Source organism: Maniola hyperantus, chromosome 2 (genome assembly GCF_902806685.2).
Source record: "Maniola hyperantus chromosome 2, iAphHyp1.2, whole genome shotgun sequence".
Lineage (NCBI taxonomy): Eukaryota > Metazoa > Arthropoda > Insecta > Lepidoptera > Nymphalidae > Maniola > Maniola hyperantus.
In genome coordinates this window covers 5,548,107-5,569,430 of record NC_048537.1, presented here as the reverse complement: position 1 = coordinate 5,569,430, position 21,324 = coordinate 5,548,107, and the positions used below count along the sequence as shown (strand labels likewise).

The window sequence follows — 21,324 nt, the reverse complement described above, 5'->3', positions numbered from 1 at the left end:
GATGCGCGGCCTTGATACAGACAGACAGACAGACAGACAGATAGACAGACAGACAAAAATGAAAAAATTACAGTTTTGGGTTCAGTATCGATTATAGAGTGCCCTCGAAAAAAAATTTTCAAAATATCTTCAATGTACAGAATTTGACCTGTTACAGTTTTATTATAAGTATATTGAACAATCTTTAAAATATCCCCTTTCTAACAAAAAAAGAATGAATGAAATCGGACTACGCGTTAATGAATTACAACTCAGTATACATTTTAACTTTCGTCCCCTCTCCTACGGGAACCATGCTGAATTTCGGGATAAAAAGTATCCTATATTCTTCCTCATAGTATGACCTCAAATCGTACCAAGTTTCATTGGAATCCATTCAGTAGTTTCAGCGTGATGCGCGGCCGTGATACAGACAGACAGACAGACAGACAGACAGACAAAAATGAAAAAATTACAGTTTTGGGTTCAGTATCGATAATTGAGTGCCCTCGAAAAAAAATTTTCAAAATATCTTCAATGTACAGAATTTGACCTGTTACAGTTTTATTATAAGTACCTATATATATATATATATTGATTGATTAGTTACCTACCTACAATTCAAAACTTTATTATTAAATTGAAAGCATTGAAGTGTTCACTAGCAATAAAAATTGCAGAAGTAAACCATCATTATCATGTCAAAGTAAATTTCTGTAAGTTTATATAAGGTCCAGTTGCAAGACAGGCAGTTAAAGTATGGTTACCGTTAAACTTGGACCACCAATTAAAAGCAGGATTGTTGCTTAAAGCAATAGGTATTCGTACCTCTATGATTAAAGTTACTTAACAAAGTCCAAAGTTAGCAATCCATGAGTTATGTGACCCACTTTGATTTTCTTGACGGTCAAAATTTAACCATAACTGCTTCAACGTAACTTTAGTATATAAACTTGCGGAAGTTGGAGAGAGGTTGTATCAGAACTAACTTCTGCAAGTTTTAGTTGTAGTGGACACTTACTTAAAGCTATTCAAAAATACTTATTTAATAAATAAATAAAAATTGTAAAGGTAAGAAAATTTATTTTAACTAATAATAAATTATAAATGTTTACAAACATTAAATCACGCTATATGTATGTATTAAATAAAAACAAAACCGATTATTATGTGCGATAAATAATATAGATATTAATCGAAATGTTACTTTTTACTTTGCAAATTAACACGAAACTTTATAATAATTTCTAAATCTAACAAAGTTATCACAATTACTATATAATAAATGAAGATGAACTGAAGGTGCGTTTACATAAGACAGGTATTACAGTCCACGAAAAATGATCGCGAAACGAACAATCAAAAACAACTTAAAAATAAAAAAATATTGTACAGAATAAAATATATACATAATTATAAAATAATTACAAAACACCCAGCTTCAAGATTTTAGGCTCAAATGGGTCAAAGCGACACCGACGCGCCTTTTCTAAAATATTACAATGTAAACTGAAAATCACCTAATAATGTAATTGTGATTTAATAGTGTTAATTAATAATGTAATTTTTTTGATAAGTTTAACAAAACTAAAACCGACATTAAGAGCGATCAAGCACACGCACGCGATCGGATGAGTGCGTAACCGCTGTAAGAGCTCTCATCCAATCCGAGTCCGTGAAAATACGGATATAAAAAACTCGGACCGAACGCTATATTGCTTACGTACTAATACAATCTTCGATCCAAATCCAAGCTATTCAGTAGACATCTTTGACATTATCTACGTCATAATATATTGTCTGATTTGAATCCGAGGCACATCCGAGATATTCTCACGAATGACGAAGATAACTCGGATGACAGAAGTCGGAACTAGTGCGTAATCTACTATACAAATAGTTCTAGGACTACTTGGAAACGTATTTTCATCGATTCGAATCGGATGCAGTGCGTAATCGGCTCGCCCTAACTTTACAGAAACGTTCTCTTTATTTCGTAACATTTTAGAAAAGGCGCGTGGGGGCGCTTCGACTCGGAAACTTCAGAAAGATGCTGTATTGCGCGCTGTTTTAACTCGTACAGTAATATGCCTACTATGTATATGTATGTAAGTACTATCCAACACACCTAGTTTCGCCTTTCACCAAAGGTTGCCTGGTAGAGATTGCTGTGAGCAATAAGGCCGCCTTTGCATACAATTATTTTTTTAGTTTTAGTTTCTGTAATAGTTATGTAATATTTTTTGTGTGCAATAAAGTATTTCTATCTATCTATCTATCTATCTATGCCTAGAGCTTTTAAATTTCTCACGAATTAATATTAATGTTACTTTACTTAATTTTACTGTAATACCAGTGATTCTGTAAACATAACCTTGGAATTTGATGTGATGATATTATTTACTATTCATGGTTATCATAACACCGTATTATTTAAAATAAAAATATCAATTAACTAATATTACGTACTTAATTTTTTTTTATTCATTAATGTTTAAAAAAATTATCGCTACCATATTATTTTGTTCATTAACTTTGTTTGGTAATTGGTCAATATAACATAAAATCTTTACATTAATAATAATTACAAATTAATCATAATAGAAAATAAATATGAATATACATTAAATATGAACTGTGTTCAATTATATTTTGTTTTATATTCACTTTTAACATTTTAAACTTAAAAATAATATCTTACACAATAAAAATGCACCAAATAAAAAACTTCATACTTGAACTGGTGTGTGAATAATAAAAATATACGACAACCTTATCAATTGCTGAGCAAGGCTTCAGACAAATAATTGGCAGAGGCGATATTCTGAACTTTATTTCTAATAGAAACAAATTGGTATGAAACATTCATAAAAACGAACAAAATAAGAGCAATCACGCACTCATCCGATGCGAATCCGTGAAAATACGGATATAAAAAACATCTACGTCATGTCGTAAGCTACTATAGAAATAGTTCTATGACAATTTCGGAACGTATTTTTACGGACTCGGATGAGTGCGTAACCGCCGTAATGTGTTACATATTTCCGGAAAAGACAAATCGCCTCTGAGCCAATATGTGTCGAGCTTAAGGCGAGTAGCGAGCCTAGCCCGTGAACCTGGACTTCAACTTGTCTACGGCCGGTATTTATTTATAACCGTAACGGCGGTTACGCACTCATCCGATCTGAGTCCGAGAAAATACGTTCCTTTTTGTTTTGTATGGCAGCTTATGACATATTTTGTCGTAGATAATCGCTGGTATTCTCACGGATGATGGATAGAACTTGGATGACAGAAGCGCAGTGCATAATCGCCGTAACGGTAGTTCTATCCGTCATCCGTAAAAATATCAACTATTATCTACGACATAATATGTCATAAGCTACCATACAAAACAAAAAGGAACGTATTTCCCGGACTCGGATCGGATCAGTGCGTAACCGCCGTTATACTATTATTTTTCATTGAAATTAAAAACTATGTGCTATCATAGTTTTCTCACCAGACTTCCTTCAATTGTGTTTATAAAGTATAAAAATAATTGTATAAGAAAAAAACACAACACATTAATTTTAAACACGCATTTTTAAATTTGTGTAAAGGCCTTTGGACTTCACTTTACACAAGTTTAAAAAGATAACTTAGTCTTTGATAGTGAGCAATCAATAAATTTCATAACATAATCAAATAAAAGTATTTTTAATTTTTATGAATTGCTAAAATAAAATGTACTACAATTGTGATATTTTATTTGATATTTGTAATAATTTGTATTACTACGCAATACGTATTGTTGGGCTATTAAGGTTTTTTTTAAAGATTATTGTTTCGAGACAACCGAAACTGACTCAGAAATATTTTTGTTCTATAACTGGACTTCTGAACAAAAATTCACCTAAGACTTAGGATTCGTTCACACGAAACCTGCCGAATATTGCTGGTACTGTATGGTGAAAAATGCCTAAAATTTAATATCCTGTACATTTGTGACTAATTTTGGTACACAATCTCTAAACTGAATTGACAGGTCTTTTAATACTATTCTTTTTTCGCAAGGAGCATTATGAAACGAATAGCAATACATTTAGACTTGTCATTTCAGTTTAGTCTAGAGATTGTGTACAACAGAATTGGCCACATTATCTTAGCAAAGACAACTGACGAACAGTATTACCAACTATACCCTATCATATACAGACAAAAATCTCAGAGGGCGTTAACCAATTTGAGTCACCTACCAATCACAAACATGTTTTCAAAGACATTCGAAATACGATTCGAAAATATTTTCAAAGAACATTCGAAATTCAATGAGAAGAGATAGTTTCGTTTGTGATTGTTTGGTGCTCCAAAATGGTTAGCGCCCACTGAGATTTTTGTCTCTATGTAATTTGTATAGGATTACGTAACACAACTTCTTTCCGCGGATAGGGTATAATAACTACTGCTGCCAGTTACTATATAACAGGTATGCTCAGTATACTTCTGTATTCTGAGATTAACTAATTTCTAACTGCATTCTAGCATAAATCCGGCGGGGTGATTACGTATCTCGCGACAGGCTTGCGACAGGCGTGAATCTCGCGACCATTGCTGTCAAAACAGCGGCTAGAGAGAGACAGCAATAGCCACAAATAAAAATAAGAAGAGAGACAGCAAATGAACTGTCGCATTGCTACTGCTGTTGCGTTCCTGTCGCTACTGCAACGTTTTACGTAATCACCCCGCTGCTCACCCATAAATGTCATGTATACACTTTCTACAATCAAATGTTATAAAAATATGAGTTATTTTTTTTCTCTATTGAAGATGGTAACTGTTGCTAGACTCTACCGCGTTTGACACCTTGTTTCTTTAAACTCGTTCGTAAATAAATGAACGAGTTTTTTTTAAAGAATTCAGGTAACTGTTGGCCAATACCGGTTTTCAAACTCCTACAATCACGTCCACGGTTCAGCAAACTACAGATCAATGTTCATTGTAACAATGTGAGAGGTGGTCTTATAAGCGACGCGTGTCGCGCGTCACGGCGTCGCGCGTCATTGCGAGGGCGCGGTCGCGGGGCTCACGGGAACGGGTCGCGGTCGCGCGGGCTGGCGTCTCTGTCGCGCGAGAAACGAGTGGCCCGCGGACAGTGCGGCGAAGCGCGTCTCGACAGCCTCCCTGTGACATCTCGCTCCAAGTTGGTACCACGCTGCGACGAGCAGGCGTTGCTCGTTCGCGCTTCGACTGCTTTCTTCGCTTCCACTGCCGCTGCCACTGCCGCTCCATCTGTAATGAAAGTTGATTCTAAATTTATAGCCTCTAAGACAAACATAACGCGCGGAAGAAAATTCTTTTAGGGCCGATATCATAATAGCCAATTTATTTTTTGTTGAATAATTTTGCCAATATTTTGAACTGAGAAACAAACACGTTTTGATAGTTTTCGTACAAGAAATGTGTCAAACGTCAAATTTATCATCATGTTTTTATTTGGCGATTGAAGAATCAGGCCTAAGACATTGTCATTTAATATTCTATATCAAAGCAAAGCGGGTCTACAAAGTTATTTAGGATCCGATACGATGCTGCTACCGGCCGGCCGTCAATTAGTTGCAGATCTTCGCCAGTCACGTATGGCTATAACGAGTGGCTCGTGTGATACCCTTAGCTATCTTGTTGGTTGAATAAAAAAATGACTTACTCATGTCTGTTATTGGTAGCAGGCGTCGCTTCAGCGCGGGACGCATTCGCGCTCGCTGCGCCCGCGCCGCGCGAGTAGCCCAGTGTGGTGTCTGACATCGATTGTTGGCCTGTCAACAAACAATATTTATTGAGTCAAAGTCAAAATCAAAAATCATTTATTCAATTAGAATCTTATGGATCTACCTTTGAAAGGTAAAATACAATTTTTCATTGAAATAAGGTGATAGTTATTTTTGGCGATTGTGGTTGTAATGGCGATGATAATAGCGGTTGGGGGCATTACCTCTCTGTATCTTTTTTTAGTACAGATAAGTCATAACGTCTCTAGTATCTATAGCAAAAGTACCGCCAATGAGGAGGTTTCCAGGCAACGTTCGAGAAAAATTTCATAGATGGCGCTGAAAACTTCCACCACTAAAGATGCAAAATAATACCTATATCTATATCATCTATGCTTTAAATTTTTAATCGGATGCGAAATTAATTAATTACTTCTATTATAGTTCACAGATTTTGTGGGGAAGAAACGTTAGGAAAATTGCAGTGCACACTAGCTCTTACTCTTCATCTATGTCATTGATTGACACGACCTAAACATTAAAGCATAGATCATATAGATATAGGTATTATTTTTCATCTTTAGTGGTTGTAAAATTCAGCGCCATCTATGAAAATTTTCTCGAACGTTGCCTGGAAACCTCCTCATTATTGTACTTCTATTTTTGTTGTTTATTGTTTTATTTTTTGTGTTGGAGTATAATAAACCATATTTCATTCATTCACTTATTCTATAGACTAGTTACCAGTAGTCCTGGGGTCGAGCGTCTTGATAACCTCCTTGGCCTTCTCCACGCACTTCTTGTACTTGTCCTCCGTGGCCAGCAGCTCGGCCTCGCGCGCCGACAGCGTCTCTTGCAGCTTGCTGGCGCGCCGCCGCTCCTCCGCTAGCGCCGCCTGTAGCTCCTCCACTTGGAGAGCTGAAATAACATGCACAATTTTTTTAAAAACCACAACTATAACACCTCCTGATGTCATAGGTATAACCGTGAACATATCTAAGTACTTGTTTTGAGATGATAATGTAACGGTTTGAGCATTACTGGAATATGCGCAAGGCGCACAACACGAGGCTCTGAACCCAAACTAAAACCCTAATCGTGCCGCTACGCTATAGGTATCTCTGGCTCGCTTCGTTTGTCACCTCCCCCTTCGCTACACCCTGCCTCGTAAGCTCCCTTTATTCAAGACCTCCTTCGCGAGCTTTGCGCTTTACAAAAACACTCTAAAAATAATTCTACACTAATATTTAACTTGTATTAAATAATAATGCATGCCTTAGTATATAAGGAATTTGGCTGTGTCATCACAATATGACTAAGAACCAATTGTAAACCCAAATAAGCAATAAATAAATTTGATTTGATTTGATTTGATTTGAGTAAGATGCAATACACGTGCAAAAAATCATGCCGATCCGTTGCAATGTGATTGAAGGACAAACCAATAAACGAACAAACCAACATACAAACACACTTTCACATTTATAATAAATATGGCGATTATGATTTATTGCAGCAGTGACTGGAATTTCAGTGTAAGCTACTTTTGACGAACATCGTTAGTCAAAACTAGTTTTAACTGGTTTTTTTCAGTTAAAGGTAGTTTTGACTGGTATTTTCAGTTAAAGTAGTTTTGACTGGATAAGAGTTTTGACCGTAACAACCACTTATGTATGAAAGATGATAGAGCAAGGATCTATGAGGTAGTTCTTACATTTGCGCTGGCTGTCCTCGATGGCGGAGGTGAGGCGCGGGTTGGGCGCCTCGAGCGACGCCTCGAGCTGCATGATCCTCGCGGCCGCCTCCCTGTTCTTAGCGCGCTGCGCCTCGAGCCGCGCCGCGTAGTCCTCGAGCATCGCCTGCAATATTTGTTAATTTATTAAGGAACATTAGGCATTAGGTATGGAAAATGAAGAGCATGTAGCACGCATATCAATCGATTGCGATAGTTAAGCAACGATGACCCAAGTCGGTAACTGGATGGGTGACCAACTTTGGAAGTCTGAATTTGGATATCAACATTACCAAACGGACTTAGTGAAATAGAACATCCATTAAATTAAACAAATTACAGCCTCAACTTCAGCAAAATTCTCGGAAACCTGGGTTTGTTATGAAATATATCAGACACAAGACCGGACTAGACCAAGGCAGAAGGCTTTACATGCTCTCCAATTCCGGGCAGCTTCCGAGAATTTCTTGACAGAAAAACCGAATATCTTTTTTTACCCTAATCGAACTCGGGACCTCCATCTTCACGATCCACAGCCAATAAGCTAGTTATGGACCACAGCCAATAAGCTAGCAACAAAGAGGTTAAACCACCTGAGGCGCTCCGCCTCCGAATTGAGCCGAAACCCTTTGACTGAAAGTAGCGTTTCGATTCAGCACACTGCAATACAAGCGTATCGTTGATGGATGCAGTTATATAGTAAACTAGCTCACGCCCGCGAGTTCGTCCGCGTGGAATTAGGTTTTTTTTAAAATACAATGGGAACTCTTTAATTTTTCGGGATAAAAAGTAGCCTATGTCACTCTCCAGGTCTTTAACTATATCCATGCAAAAAATCACGTCGATTCGTTGCTCCGTTTCGACGTGATTGAAGGACAAACCAACAAACAGCAACACTTTCGCATTCATAATATGGGTAGAGAAAATATAGGTCATATAGGTTACAACTTATTACGATTCGATTCGACTCGACAAGCCTAGTGAAGGCCAGCCGTTAGGTTCGAAATCCGATGTTTGACAAATAGTCAAATCAGTATCTTTTTACCAAACGTCATAACAGGCGCTTAGTACACGAGCTTCTATGAAATACGGGCATGTGACATCACAAATGATTTGACGTATTTTTTTAGTTTAGTCGATAATTAAGAATGGTTATTACACTTAAAACTAACAAAGGACGTGGATTTTATGTATTTTGGAATACCCTTTAATAATCACTGAGAAATAATTTATTTTTGACATAAGCAAATACCGTATTATACAACGTTACCTGTACAGAGGCTTGGTCGGCCTGCGCGCCCTGGTTCTGCCGCAACAACTTATTCTCGTGTTCCAGCCTTATGAGTCGCTCTTTGCAGTCGTTGCGCGTCAACTCTCGTGACACGTTGTCTTCACTCGCGCCTGCAATAACACACGGAAGCGTTGCTAAAATGTTTCAAATTCAAATATACGCGGCATTGTCAGTACGTCGGCTTGATTTCATCCGACATTTTTTTTTAAATTCAGATATCAGAATCCCGTGGGAAGTGTTAATCCAGGGTATAATCTATCTCCATTTAAAATTTCAGCCAAATAGGTCCAGTAGTTTTTGCGTGAAAGAATAACAAGCACACACACACAACATTTTCGCGTCATACTATTAGTGTTATTTACCGGTAGTAATAGTAGAGTAGCGTAGCTCGTCAACAGTTTCCCGCAAGGATTCGCGCTCGTGCAACAGCGTATCTCGTTCGCGCTGCAGCGACGCCGCGCGGCTGCTCAACTTTTTGTTCTCGATCTCCAGTTTGTCCGCCTTCGTTATCTCTGCGTCTAACTTCTCGTTCAAGTCTGTTACCTATATGACATAACACACGATAACATCTCTCAAGTTTAGCATTTAGACTTGGATCCGGACACATGCCATTACTCGAGTTTTTTACTTAGGACTCTCCCAATTATTGTGATGTATGTGTAGAGTTACCAAACTAACCAGCTCGTTGAAAAGCCTGGATGGAGCACCGCAGAGACGCAAGCTCTCTTTGCGTGTCCTATCGTCTTTATAACGGTAAGTGGTTTGACTTCATTCCACCCTCCATTTTCTACAACCGCAGCGCACGCCGCCGTAAGAAATTTCACCCTCACCAACTGGGTGCCTGGTTTTTTTTTAATATTATAGACCATCGCTTGGTTGCAATCAGACCTGGTGGCAAGTGATGATGCAGCCTAAGATGGAGCGCACTTGCCTAGAAGATGCTTATGCACTTCGAACGCCCGTTGTGCCAGATCTTTTTTCCACGCACATGTAAACTGTGGAACCAACTCCCCTCGGCGGTGTTCCCACTAGAATCTATTGACTAGACTATATCATTGGGTTATTCAAGGGGCGGACCAACAAACTCCTGAAAGGCCAGCAGGCGGCAACGCGTTGGCGGCTCTTCTGGTGCTGCAAATGTTCATTGGCGGCAGTAATAACTACATTAGGTGTCGCCTGCTCGTTTGCTCGCTATTTTTTTTAAGTTGATGATGTTTTACACTTGCGATTGGCTGCTAGTTTTTATCAAGTAGGTAAAATGTATAATTAGGTACTTTATATTAAAATGATAAATACATAACGGAAATGAAAGTAAAGTGTGGAAAGAAAATAACAAAAACACGTTTTTTTAGAAATTTATTACATATCACTTCCTTATACCGTTTTCTAATTTAAATTAAATATTCAGTACCCGTACTGATAAATACAGAAGTGTGTCTGTCTTGTCTGTCACTTTTTCATAGCCCGTCCGCTTAACCGATTTTGACGAAAGGTACAGACTTGGGGTCTCACGATTCGCGCGTATAAAACATGGCGCATAGGCAACAACCAATTGCGATGTACTATACCTGAAAACGTTTTGTACATCGCAAGACGGCTGTTTTCAGAGGGATTACTGTACATACCTGTTTCTTGTATATGTCGAGCTGCGCGCGCAAGGCGTGCGCACGCGCGGCCGCTTGCTCGTGCTCGATGGCGCGCTGCACGTGCTCCGTGTTAGCGCGCTCCAATAGTTTCACCTATGACAAAACATCATATTGTATTCTCGAACTATTTTAGTATCAGGAAATCAAAGAGTTGTGGTATTTGAGAATTAGGCCACTGGTTTGGATATTGCTCATATTTGTTTTTTAAAGCCACCGAATCGATAAGTTTATGGGACAACATGCAGATAAAAATAATATCGTAAATAGTGATTTAATAAAGAGCCGTGATAGCCTAATGGTTATGACATCGGCCTTGTATTCAGGGGTTTCCAGGTTCGAACTCAGACACGCAACTTTTTGTAGCTATATGCGTTTTAAGGGTTTAAAATATATCACTTGCTTTACCGACAGTCCTCCATAATGATCTTGGCAGTGTGTGAAGTCTGCCAATCTGCATTTAGCCAGCCAGCGTGATGAACTATGACCCTAAACCTTTCCCATCAGAATGTTGAGGGTGATGAATTTAATAAACGAACGAACCTGTCGCCTCAAGTCGACGTGTTCCTCCATTCTCTTCTTGTAGGAAGCGACGGTGGCCTCGAGCGCGGCCGCCTTGGCCGCCGTCTCTCGTAGTGCGTCCAGCTCATCCTTTAGAACCACGTTCTCTGATGCTGCTATCTAAAACACGATCATCGATCAATACAACGATTCTACCAAATATACTTCAGTTTTCCTTGGTTTACTTATAAGGTAAACAAGTAGCTTTTCGCTCTGAGTCGCATTATACAATCGCAGTCGCATATTGTTATCGTAAACTGAGGCTAGAACTACCACCACTTAAAGCTAATATTAAAATATTAATACTCTAAGCAGTGGTAGTAGGGCTTCCAACAATGAAATCATGGTACTGTTACATCTTCTCGACCCCTGTAAAGTACTAGTGAAAACCCTAACTCCAGAAGGTCTAAAGCACCGGGCAAATCGCATTCCTTACGCGTTTCTCAGAGGCTTCTGGGATTTGTTCATCTTTTAAGCAAACTAAGGATAGCACTGACATAATTTTAATCCTCTAAACTTTCATCATCAACCAATAGACGTCCATAGGTCTCTTGTAGGGACTTCCACAAGGTCTTGCGCCGCCTGGATCCAGCGGCTCCCTGCGACTCGTCTGATGTCGTCCGTCCACCTAGTGGGGGGTCTTCCAACACTGCGTCTTCCGGTGCGAGGTCGCCATTCTAGCACCTTGGGACCCCAACGTCTATCGGTTGTACGAACTATGTGCCCTGCCCATTGTCACTTCAGCTTCGCAACCCGTTGAGCTATGTCGGTTACTCTAGTTCTCCTACGGATCTCTTCATTTCTGATTTGATCACGTGAAGAAACTCCAAGAGCTATGCTCTAAACTTTAGAGGATTAGAATTATGACAGTTTTAAAACGATGCAAGCTTACCTGTAACTCCTCATTCTTTAGCTTCGTTACAGCAAGTTCCCTCTCCAGTGTTTCAGCTCTGGCTCTCTGATCATCTCTCTGCAGTTCCACCTTGTCCAGCTCTTCCTTCAACGCATCTAACTGCGCCCGCATGTTGCTATAACGCAACGTGCCGGCGTGCGCGGGCCCCAGGGACGCGCCCGCTTCGTCCAAGTCCCTAGCATCGTTGGTGTCACCATCCGCTTCTCGTGCGGCAGTCAGCCTGCTGACTTCACTCAGTAACGTCATTTTCTCTTCTTGAAGAATTTTCACCTAGGAAAATGATCCGCTAACTAAAATTTTTTTTGGAAACCACAAAACATTAATTATGTTAATACATAATAATTATGTTTGGTTTCAAATGTTGCATTTCGTAACTTAATCATTGCGTTTGCGTTATACTTATGATGTACAAATGATTTTTTTCGAAATCTGAGATAAAAAAACATCCAAGCATATAATAATTTATGTACTAATATTATAAAGAGGTGAAAAAGATAATAACGTATTATTTATACCGAAAAATATAAGACGTGGACGACGACGACGGCGACCACGACGACGACGACTCCCGGGACTTCGTCAGCGTGGATTAAGGTTTTTAAAAATCCCATGGCAACTCTTTGATTTTCCAGGATAAAAGTAGCCGATGTCGGTCGGAAAATCGGTTGGACAGATGGCCCTTAAGAGATAACAGACAGACACTTTCGCATTTATAATATTACTAGATTATGCCCGCAAATTCGACCGCATGAACTTAGGGTTTTTAAAAATGCCGTGGAAACTCTTTGATAACCCGTGATAAAAAGTAGCTTATGTCTTTCCCTGGGATGCAAGCTATCTTTGTACCAAATCTGGTCAAAATCGGTTGAACGGTTGGGCCGTGAAAGGCTAGCAGACAGACACACTTTCGCATTTATAATATAGTAAAATAAAATGGTAATAGTATGGATTAGTATGAGTTAAAATAAAATAAAAATGTATTTTTTTAATTATTAAAACAGGGCCTGAAAAGCTGCAAACGAATATAATTTACATGTCATCTTTGTTATTATTATCATAGTTCCTTACCTGTGTGTCAAGTTCATGGCATCTTTGCGCGAGCGCTTCTTTCATATCAGCATCAGTTTGATCTAGATTAGTCGTCTCCGAAGGTATACTACTGCGATTCGTTCCCAATGTGATATTCTCCAGTTCCTTGCGAGCAAAACACTAACTTAACACGTCAAATTCATTTAGATATAAAATACTTATGCAAAAGTCATGATCTCAAAATTAAACACACAAACACTTTACGAAAAGGTATGTAAAGAGATTTAACTAACTAAAAGATTTTTAACAAACAAAACCTTAAGTTATGAAAAACACCAATTTTTCGTGGGAAAAAACCGAATTAAACTTTTAAAAGATTTAATCTTTTATAGCTATCATGTTTCTAATTCATTGTAATCCAACTGGCAGACTCAAACCAAAAACATGTTTGATAACTTTATTTCAGTTCGAACACTTTTCGCGGTAAAAAATTAAAAAGTCCGACGATCACATAACACCAACAGCCAGGCGTTAACTAACTACGTTATGTTATGCGCTGCTGTACAATTCGTGATCCAAGGACATTAAACTGTGCGTAACTAAATCGTACGTATTTCTTTTGCGGCGACTAACGAGCATACATCATCGAAAGCGCCGTTGAGCAATAATATGTGCTAATTTATTTTTGCAATAAATATTACGACCATTTTCTGCACTGTTTATGATATCAATTAGTTCGACTAAATATTTATAAAATAATTAAACAAATAAAATAATAATTAGACGGATTGTAGATTACCGAAATATAAGATTGCATAACCGCTGCGGTTTTATAATCTAAGCGCTAAAAGGACTATCGAATGCAATTACTTAGGTAAGTTTAACTCCTTTTTCGTGACTCTGGAAGAGCATTCTAATAATTAATCAAATACTCAATTTATTCTAGGGAGCGTACAATAACAAATACATAACACTCGCTTCCCACGGTGCCTGATTCTGCCGATTATCACGCAGGGCCCATGAGCAAGGACAACCAAACACCGCGCACAAGGCTCGGACGACGACGACGAAGTGTCTGCGCTACCACGGACGATACTCTTCCCATGGTGCGTCATCGGAACGGGCTCGTCCGCGTCCGTCCGGAATATCACACACCGTGGGAAGCCGGTATAAGTATGCCGTAACGTAAGAACGGGTTCACTAATGAATGACAAAAAACGTATGGCTAATTATCAGTTCACCAAAAACTTTTGTATAACTAATCAAATCACAAACGTCGTATACCACAAACATATCATTTTACAAAAGATCATTTGACAAATATTCTATTCACAAATGTTTTACTTTGCAAATTTGCTGAATGTTAAAATATCATTTAAAAATTTATTATTTCACCAAATAATTTGTTTTTCAAATTCGCGCAAACTCGCAAACTTTGTCATTTGTTTTTTGTCAATTGATCGGTCACCGTAAGAACGGTGTATGTCAAGAGACGAGTTAAAATACTAAAGCAAGAAAGACTCGATCTGGGACGTAACTTCCGTTCTAAAAGCGGATTCAAATTGAACTCTAAAGCTTGTCCAACAAAGTAGGATAGGCTATAATTTTTAAGCTTCCGTTGAACCAGGGATTACCAGGTAATCAAGTTAGACGTAACAAAATTAATAGGTAATTTTGTTATGTCTATCCATCCGTATAGCACAGACATTTTATTTTTAGACGTGCAAATTAGCTTCAATTTGTAAGGCTGGGTCTACATTAGATAATTTTGTCGATTACAATTTCGCCTAGCCCCAACACCTTTTAAGGTAAACATTTGACGCCTCAATCTGTAGGTCAATTTCGTAAAACCTGCATCAATCATTATTAGTTTACAATCTCAATTGTTCTGATTGGCTGAATTTGTGCGATTCTTGATGCATAATGCATTGTAGCCAATAAATAGGTGGAGGTGATTGCGATCGTGACATTTTAGCTGTCATTCTCCGGCAATCGCGCAGGTGAGAGTGTCGCTGCGCTCGAATGACGTTTCCTACATTTGCACAGTACAATATCTGCTGCTCTGTCGCGGCGCCAGACGCTCGAATAGAAAGTCCATCAGGGCGCATCAAATACAGCATAAGCAACATCGACATACCTAACAACTATGTTGCGTCCTACCTGCCGCTAAGTACTACGGACTTCAATTACTTGATCGTAACCATCCAAATGCTCTAATATGGACCCATCCTTGCCTCCTCTATACCAGTTAGATACAAATTATAAGGTATATAATCTTTACAGATTATCTACGTTGTTTAACTTACTTGTATCGCTTGCATTATGGAACGCTGACACGCAAACTCCAACTTCATGATTCGCGTGATATATTCCTCTTTCTTAATACAGTTGACTGCACAACCTGGTGTCATTGAAATGCATTTATAATGTAAATAAATTTGCGCAGTTTTTACTAGACTACTGATAGGGAATATACCTAATCATTTTCCCAGCTTATGTTTGTCTGCTTTCTATGTACGTTCATGTGTTCCCTCATATCTATTAAACAAACTCATAACATTTGATAGCAAGATAATGCAAACGACGGACACGCCAAAAAAACGAGCCGTGTGAGTTGGACTCGCGCACCGAGGATTTCGTACTACAGTAGTATTTTTTCGACAATTTGCACGATAAATCAAAAACTATTAGACATAAAAATAAATAAAAATCTATTTTAGAATTTACAGATAAAGCCTTTCATATGATACCCCACTTGGTATAGTAATCTTACATTGAAAGTTGAAAATACTAATTATTTGTTCATGAACACATTTAAATTTTTTTTGTGTGTATTTATTCCTCTATTTGTGCTATAAGACCTACCTACCTGCCAAATTTCATGATTCTAGCTCAATGGGAAGTATCTTATAGATTTTCTTGTCAGACACGACGCACAGAAAGACAGACAATGAAGTGATCCTATAAAGGTTCCTTTTTCCTTTTGAGGTACGGAACCCTAAAAATAAGAAACAAGTTGTGGTTAAAAAAATTAAAAACTACGACTGTCCACACATGACTTTTTTTTTATTTATATGCAGTGTCACTCGGGATAATTTAAGGATTATAATTAAATAATACCCCATACATCCAGATCAGATTGAGGCATTTAGAAATTATGGACTTATGATGAAATAAAATACACTAATTTATGTGTATATTTCAAGAGTATTTAAATATTTTATTCATTAGGAAATAAGAGTTCTGCCAAAATCGTATCTTCAATAGGTAAAGTAGTCGGGTTTTAATACGTTTAGGACTCAATGGGGCCGATTCTCTTGTACACAATCTCTAAACTAAACTAAATTAACAGGTCTAAATCTAGTGCTATCCTTTTTTTTTTTTTTTTTTTTTTTTTATTTGAAAGTAATCAACAGCGTCAATACATAATTATTATTTAAATTTAAATCTAGGTATAACAGAAGGTCAAAAGAGATTACTTAAAATTATAATTAAACTATTTTAACAGAATAGAGTTAGAATAAATGTAGGTATATACAATAATAAAATAAAATTACAACAGTGTGTGTATGATTGTATGTGTGTGTGTATGCGTGTGTGAGTGTGTGCTTATGAGTATGTGTGAGCGTGTGTGCATGTGTGTGTGTGTGTAAATGGGAGTGTATGATTGCATGCATATTTAGATGTTAGCTACTTTTTTTTTTTGATTTACGATGATAGTTTCTTAATTCCTTTTTAAATTTATTGTTTGATAGGTAAAATAAGTCAAACTCAGCGAACTGATTGTTATAAGTACGTACCAAGCGTGGAATTATAGAATTTCGCGCATAATTTGAGTTAGATTTGGGAACATTTAGAAGGCGCGTGTGACGCGTTCTTAAAGGTTGAGCATTAAATGAAAAGGCTGAGAGTAAGCTAGGACAATCGATTGAGCCGGTTAAAATTGCTTGCAGTAACAACATATCACATTGTTCCCTTCTATGTTCCAGTGAGCCGATACCGTAGTGAGTACACGCTTCCTCATAACTATTAAATTTTTTAAAGTCTTTAAAAGCTAAGTATTTAAGAAACTGCCTCTGTATGGTTTCAAGCCTATGGGCATATATTATGTATTGAGGCGACCAGATATTACACGCATATTCTAGAATACTCCGGACATACGCGAAGTAAAGTGTTTTTATGCATTCCACATTACTAAAAGAACGGGTTACCCGTTTGATGAAACCCAATTGTTTGTAAGCTCTATTTACTACCATATCAATATGGACATCCATTGAAAGTTTAGTATCAACTTGGATACCCAGATCTCTAACGGTAGTCACTCTGGGTAAGTTTGTGCCATTGATTATGTAGTCAAATTCAATTATATTTATTTTACGAGTCAAAGTTATATGGTGGCACTTTTCCGCAAGCAACATTATGAAAGTAATAGCAATAGATTTAGACGTGTCGTTTTAGTTTAGTTTAGAGATTGTGTACCAGAGAATTGGCCCCAATATCATTTTATATGGTTGAAAGATTTAACAGAAAAGATTGATGACCGGCAAAGATCATCTATAGCGAATAGAATCTATAGAACTATAGAATCATGTATAGCGATATAATATACCTACAGCGTTCCGGTACAATGCCGCGTAACTACCGAGTAGTGGGATTATCCGATCTCAGACGTAGCGGCTGAAAAACTTCTACTCAGGTGAGATCACAATCCAACAATAATTATTATCATTTATCATCAACTAGCTGATGCCGCGACTTCGTACGCGTGGAATTAACTTTTTAAAAATGCCTTTGATTTTCCGGGATAAAAAGTCTATGTCACTCTCCAGTTGTTGATCTATATCAATGCAAAAAATCACGTCAATCCGTTGCACCGTTTCGACGTGATTGAAGAACAAACCAACAAACAAACACTTTCGCATTTATAATAAGGGTACTGATTTAAATAAAACTGGTCAAATACGTATCAGAAGTTTAGAACAAGCAATAAGGTAGAGTTTCTTATGCTTATGGTAGATAGTAGATGGCTAGCAAGTATCACTGGCGCCTATTCCATGGGCGAGGGAATCGCGACTATAGTCGCGCCGTGTGAAAAAATTCGACACAAACTATCGCAGCGATAGTATCGTCCTATAGAGATTATATCGACTATCGCCGCAATTATCTCATCCGTGGAGATGGTGCCTAAACCAAACTTTTTTTGGTTCTCGCTTGTCAGGTTCAATTTTTACTAAATAAACTTACTGAGAACCAGTTGCAATAGCCTTCCTAAATCTGTTGGATCTGCATGCTCAGCAATGTTAACTACATCTGGCCTAGAAAACTCCTGCAAGCTTAGGTTTAAGATATCTTGATGGTAATCTGTAAATAAATTACAACTTTAAGCTCTCTATGATAATCTGTTACACACCATTTATCTAAATATATATATATACATATATATAAAAAGAAAAGCTGACTGACTGACTGATCTATCAACGTACAGCTCAAACTACTGTTCGGATCGGGCTGAAATTTGGCATCCACAAAGGATTTTTCAAAATTTAACTCCTATAGGGGTAAAATAGGAATTTGAAATTTGTGTAGTCCACGCGGACGAAATCGCGGGAATAAACTAGTATAGTTATAAAACCCTTTTAATTTGATAAAATTTACTAAATTTACTAAACAAGCTTATTAATGCATTTTGAATTGTATATATTTTTGTAACAGTTAATAAAATAGTAAAAATTAATCTCTATTAACTGCAGACACTGATGTCTAGATAAAAGATTTGGCATTGAACAAAAATATATAGGTATAAAATTTACAAAACTAAAATGTTTCGTAATTTTTACATTTTCTTTTAATTATATGACTAGGACAGAAAAAACAATTTCACATTAGTCTAATTTAAATTCATAAGACTCGACCACATGGATTTAGGTTTTTTTTTAATCCCATGGGTACTCTTTAATTTTTTGGGATAAAAAGTTGCCTATATAAAATTCTGGGATATAAGCTAACTCTGTACTAAATTTCATCAAAATCGATGAACGTGTTGGGCCATGAAAAGCTAACAGGCCGACAGACAGACAAACACACCTTCGCATTTATAATATTAAAGTGTAATAAAGAGGTTAAAACCTCTTTATTACACTTCTTAAGTTTCTGCAAAATTTTATCAAGTCATTGACTGCTATTAATCTACAGTACAAATGTATGTGCACAAGTAAAGTCATAATGGTAACCGCCTACATCAAACTGATTCTCAATACACTTATGATTCATTCGAGACAGGACATAATATACTTCATTATAATTAATAAGATCTATTACATTATGTTAAACTTGTAACAGGTTGCTAATTTATTTTTAATAAAGCACATACCCATTTTGATATTGAGTTATCAACTTACCAACAACACCTTCCAATATTTTCTTCAAATTGCTAACCTTCAGTCTCCAATTATGACCAACATCCGTTTTAATTTTGGAATTCCATGATGTTGAGAAATATTCAGGCGCAATTTGAGTAAGTGCCTCTGCTATTGCCACACCATCTGATAGCTCTGTGAACAGTCAAACACCTGGCAATTACTTTCACTTTTCATACAATATAAAAGTCATTACGATAAGGTAATTTTAACTAGTTAATATTGTTTCTCACTGGCATGTGTTCAGACTACCTACTAGAAGTTCTTTAACTTCCTGTGTTAATTGGTCTCTAAAATTTCTAGGCCAAATGGACTATGTAAACAAATATTTTTGTTTGGATTGGTATATTGTTTTGTATGAACATGTAAATGTTGGAAACGATATTCTAGGTCTAATGATAGCTGTCCTCTATAAAATCATGACAAAGCAACAAGGAATATGGATTTACCTGATGGATTTCCATGTTTGGCGTTAAGATTCAAAGTCTGCAACCATTTGATTAGATTGTCGCATAGAACAACACTGTTAGCTTCCATACTCGAAGAATAAAATGTCACACAATAATCCTCTAAAAATTATAAAACACTTGCAGTTTTACATTAGCAAAAGCATTATTTAACTCTTGATAAGATAAGTAATATTTAAAATTAAAAAATATAATTATAAAAATACACCAAGTTGATCATTAGTGACGTTGACGTGAAATTTGACAGTTATATTTTTTTACTGGTTTTACGCTTGATTTACGGCTCTGGGTTCTAACTCTTTCATAAAGTTCCATACTTATTTAAAGGAGTAGGTAACTATCTCCGTGACCATTAAAATGTGCTAAACGTAGTTAGACCGAGTAAAAAATCTAGACAAAGGAACGTTTGCTTTCTCATTCACACTAAAAAGAGAGCACAGATAAAGTTACTAATGTGATAAACAGAGACGCCGCTAACCTATTTTTTGTCCCTTATTGTGTAACCGGTTGCGCGATTTCGGTAGGGCGATTGTCTAAAACCTGCATCAATCATTATTACAATCTCAATTGTTCTGATTGGCTGAATTTGTGGCCCTACCGCGGTTGTTTGACAGCTACAATGTCACGATCGCAATCATCTCTGATTGGTTAATGCTCGCATACTATTGGCTACAATGCATTGTTGCAACAAGAATCGCACAAATTCAGCCGATCCAAACAATTGATATTGTAATAATGATTGATGCAGGTTTTAGACAATCGCCCTACAGTTTTCTTCAAGGACTACAACTTTAATTGCAAAACAAACTTCGAGAATTTGTGGCGTCATGGTATTTCTCATTAGTTATTTACTTGTTTTCACATAAAAAACGTTTAATACAAATATTGATTACTAAACAATGGTAATTGTCGTGTTATTCATCGTTACGTCGTGCTATCGCTATCTCAGACGCGGTTACAATGTACTTTAGTCTAGCTTTACTCAGTCTACGGTGCTAAATATAAGGGTGGCGCCACAGTAGCCAAAAAGAGTAAATAAAAAAAAGCGGTAAATTTAAAATCAGTGATGGTGATATTAAGTCTATGAGTAAAGTAGAGAAATAAATACTAACTACTATAAATTGTTGAGGCATGGACATACAGGACTGCTAGGTGAATCATAATGCTGCTTGATAAAATAATAGTTAATATCGTATCACAGAGTACTTTTTATAAAAGCTGGTAGTTAGTATTTATTAGGATTGATAATGAGCAGGCCGGCCGATCCCGTGACGCAATGATAAGACGGGATGCGGCACGATTAGCGAGCTGCTCCACACCTCCACACAACACAAGTGAGTCCAGCCTACTACTAGGTACAGTTATTGACAGAAAACACTTATTAATTATGGCCCAACTCGAGAAAAGAACAACGAGGTAGCCTAACTTCATTCATGCAGCCTAAATGAAGCTAATTCTGTGTACACGGAGCGAAATTGATGAATTGCTCAGTACTTTCACTAGACACTTAGTTATATTGTTAACCTTGAGAAACTACCCTCAC

At 37.2% G+C, this 21,324-nt stretch overlaps 1 protein-coding gene across 1 annotated transcript; it reads right to left on the bottom strand.

Moving 5' to 3' along the window:
• Positions 1–1,046: 1,046 nt before the first annotated feature.
• Positions 1,047–20,028, bottom strand: LOC117993550 (protein hook-like). The gene is made up of 14 exons (XM_034981353.2): positions 19,764–20,028; positions 19,297–19,449; positions 18,143–18,259; positions 15,205–15,299; positions 12,938–13,063; positions 11,849–12,139; positions 10,939–11,076; positions 10,378–10,491; positions 9,115–9,295; positions 8,732–8,862; positions 7,444–7,588; positions 6,474–6,647; positions 5,669–5,777; positions 1,047–5,253 (listed from the first exon to the last, which is right to left on the bottom strand). The coding sequence occupies exons 1-14, from the start codon at positions 19,849–19,851 to the stop codon at positions 5,022–5,024; spliced, it is 2,094 nt and encodes a 697-aa protein (XP_034837244.1). The 5' UTR covers positions 19,852–20,028; the 3' UTR covers positions 1,047–5,021.
• Positions 20,029–21,324: the final 1,296 nt, after the last annotated feature.

Bases quoted from the DNA above. Each gene is read 5' to 3' on its own strand.
- LOC117993550 (XM_034981353.2), bottom strand. From the start codon at position 19,851: ATGGAAGCTAACAGTGTTGTTCTATGCGACAATCTAATCAAATGGTTG. The intron at 12,140-12,937 runs GTAAGGAACTAT...TCATTTTCCTAG, and splicing joins GCCATGAACTTGACACACAG to GTGAAAATTCTTCAAGAAGA. The intron at 5,254-5,668 runs GTAAGTCATTTT...CTTTCATTACAG, and splicing joins GCTACCAATAACAGACATGA to ATGGAGCGGCAGTGGCAGCG.